The sequence below is a fragment of the Zonotrichia albicollis genome, chromosome 8, assembly GCF_047830755.1.
Source record: "Zonotrichia albicollis isolate bZonAlb1 chromosome 8, bZonAlb1.hap1, whole genome shotgun sequence".
NCBI lineage: Eukaryota > Metazoa > Chordata > Aves > Passeriformes > Passerellidae > Zonotrichia > Zonotrichia albicollis.
Window position 1 is genome coordinate 42172984 of NC_133826.1, and position 2656 is coordinate 42175639.

The 2656-nt window shown below is 51.8% G+C and overlaps 1 protein-coding gene across 1 annotated transcript; it reads right to left on the bottom strand.

The window, feature by feature from the left end:
- Positions 1-835: 835 nt before the first annotated feature.
- On the bottom strand, positions 836-2259 carry LOC141729964 (olfactory receptor 14C36-like). The gene is made up of 2 exons (XM_074546623.1): positions 1305-2259; positions 836-867 (listed from the first exon to the last, which is right to left on the bottom strand). The coding sequence occupies exons 1-2, from the start codon at positions 2257-2259 to the stop codon at positions 836-838; spliced, it is 987 nt and encodes a 328-aa protein (XP_074402724.1).
- Between the last annotated feature and the right edge of the window lie 397 nt (positions 2260-2656).

A 2656-nucleotide genomic window follows, 5' to 3' on the forward strand; every position in this document is an offset into this window, starting at 1 on the left:
CCTTGCACAGACGCTGGCCCTGCCCCACAAGGCCTGGTCTGAGTCCTGCCCCTGCACACTCAGCCAGGCTAAGATGGACACTGATGGTTTCTGGGCCAGGCTCTCTGAGCCCAGCCCAGCTCCCTGCAAGCTCTGCCAGCTGCCCTGAGCTCTGGGCAGCACCAAGGGCCTCTCCCCAGCCCAGCCCAGCTGGCTCTGGCCCCACAGCTCTGCTGAGGCCAGGCTGCTCTGGGCACTGCCCCACGGCCTCAGCCCCTGGCAAGGGCACAGCAGCAGCTGCAGCTGCCACAGGACTCAGCCCCAGCCATGGGGGAAGGTGCTTGGCCAAGGCCAAAGGAGGCTCCCTGGCTGCCCTGCTCCCCTCTGCCTGCGGTGCAGAGAGCTCTGCAGCCCCTGCTGCCATCCCATCTGCCCAGGGCAACGCAAGAGCCCCGGCCTTGGGGCCCTCAAGAGCTGCTCCTGCTCCAGGCCCAGGGCCCATGCCAAAGCTGGGGCAGCCACAAAACTCTGCCCATTTCTCTTCATTCCTACTGTGATAAGAATAGTATAAATTTTTTTACAAAGTGGTTGCATATTCATTTATTTCACCTAGATACAATGTGAGACTCTCTTCTTACACAATTTGTCTGGGTCACACAAGCAGGAGGGATAATTAAATTGAAGGGGGTGGATAAGAGCATTTCTTTTATTATAACAGAATCAGAAGCAAAAAGCAATTCAAAATATACTTAAGGGCAGACTTGGCTTCTCATGATATGCACTGAGAGCTGCTGACAGAGGAAAGCAGGCCTTCTGTGGCTTGTTCTGGTGGGTTACCTCTTCTGAATCCATGTGCCTACCAAGCCACTCTAGCACTCCCCTCCTTGGCTGCACAGGGGAGAGAAAATGTTATGGGAGACAAATTGTGGACTGAGATAAGGCAGTTTTCTATAGGAAAAGGGGAAGTTTTTACAGGCACCAGCAATGAGGAAAACCCCAATAATTTTATTCTCTTCTTCTGTCAGCAAGTGATGTTCAGCCACTTCCCAGGATGCAGAACTTCAGCAGGTGGAGTGGTTTATCAAGAAGACAAACACTGTGAATAGGAAATGCCCTTTATTCTTCCTCCTTCCTTAGCTTTTATACCAGAACTGGTGCCATACAGTCTGGAATATCCCTTTGGTTAATTTGGGTCTCTGGCCTGCTGTCCCTTCCCAGGACCTGACCCACTTGAAGCCCCTTGAGGGAAAGAGAATTCTGAGAGATGGCAGGAGCCAAAGCAGGGGTGTGTTTCCAGCTCCTTTGTGGCTCCCAATGCAAAGCACTGTGAGGGCTCTTATGGGACAATGAAAAGGCTGAAAAGCAGCCAGTCACAGCTTTCCTGAGAGATTCCTTGAGTTGCTGGTTCCTCAGGCTGTAGATGAGGGGGTTCAAGGCTGGAGGCACCACTGAGTACAGAAATGACACTGCCAGATCCAGGGATGGGGAAGAGATGGAGGGGGGCTTCAGGTGAGCAAATGTGTCAGTGCTGAGGAACAGGGAGACCACGGCCAGGTGAGGGAGGCAGGTGGAAAAGGCTTTGTGCCGTCCCTGCTCAGAGGGAATCCTCAGCACAGCCCTGAAGATCTGCACATAGGAAAAAACCATGAACACAAAACAACCAAAACCTAAACAAAAAGTGACCACAAGAAGCCCAACTTCTCTTAAGCTGGAATGTGAGCAGGAGAGTTTGAGGATCTGGGGAACTTCACAGAAGAACTGGCCTAGGGCATTGCCATGGCACAGGGGCAGGGAAAATGTATTGGCTGTGTGCAGCAGAGCAAAGAGAAAGCCACTGGCCCAGGCAGCTGCTGCCATGTGGGCACAAGCTCTGCTGCCCAGGAGGGTCCCATAGTGCAGGGGTTTGCAGATGGACATGTAGCGGTCGTAGCACATGATGGTGAGAAATGCAAATTCTGATGCAATGAAAAAGACAAAGAAAAATACCTGTGCAGCACATCCTGAGTAGGAGATGTTCCTGGTGTGCCAGAGGGAATTGTGCATGGCTTTGGGGACAGTGGTGCAGATCATGCCCAGGTCGCTGAGGGCCAGGTTGAGCAGGAAGAAGAACATGGGCGTGTGCAGGTGGTGGCTGCAGGCTACGGCGCTGATGATGAGGCCGTTGCCCAGGAGGGCAGCCAGGGAGATGCCCAGCAAGAGGCAGAAGTGCAGGAGCTGCAGCTGCCGCGTGTCTGCCAATGCCAGCAGGAGGAAGTGCCTGATGGAGGTGCTGTTGGACATTTCTTCACTCTGGGCATCATGGGCTGTTGAAAGAAGACACTGATAAGCTGAGAAAGAATGAATTGTGTTATACTTATCCTTTTTTATTATGAATCCCCTCAAAATTACTTCCTTTATTTGGGAACTTTGCTGAACATTTTTATCTCTGAGCTCAGGTTTAGACTGCTGGCTCATCTTCAGCATTGCTCTCTGCCAGAGCACCAGGGAACCAAGAGGGAAACCAGGGCTCCCTGTGCCCCAGTGAAATCAGACCTACTCATCCCACACAGGTGCCCTTTGCTCATTTCACCTCTCTCTGTTTTAGGGTGATTGCACTTATAACTGGATTGAACAATATTGTGCAATTTTTGAACACTCCAGTTTAAAAATAATTATCTCCAAATCCTTCTCTCTTTCC

Coding starts and splice junctions, on each gene's coding strand:
- LOC141729964 (XM_074546623.1), bottom strand. CDS start 2,259: ATGTCCAACAGCACCTCCATCAGGCACTTCCTCCTGCTGGCATTGGCA. Junction 868..1,304: donor GTCCCATAAGAGCCCTCACA/GTGCTTTGCATT, acceptor TCCCCTGTGCAG/CCAAGGAGGGGAGTGCTAGA.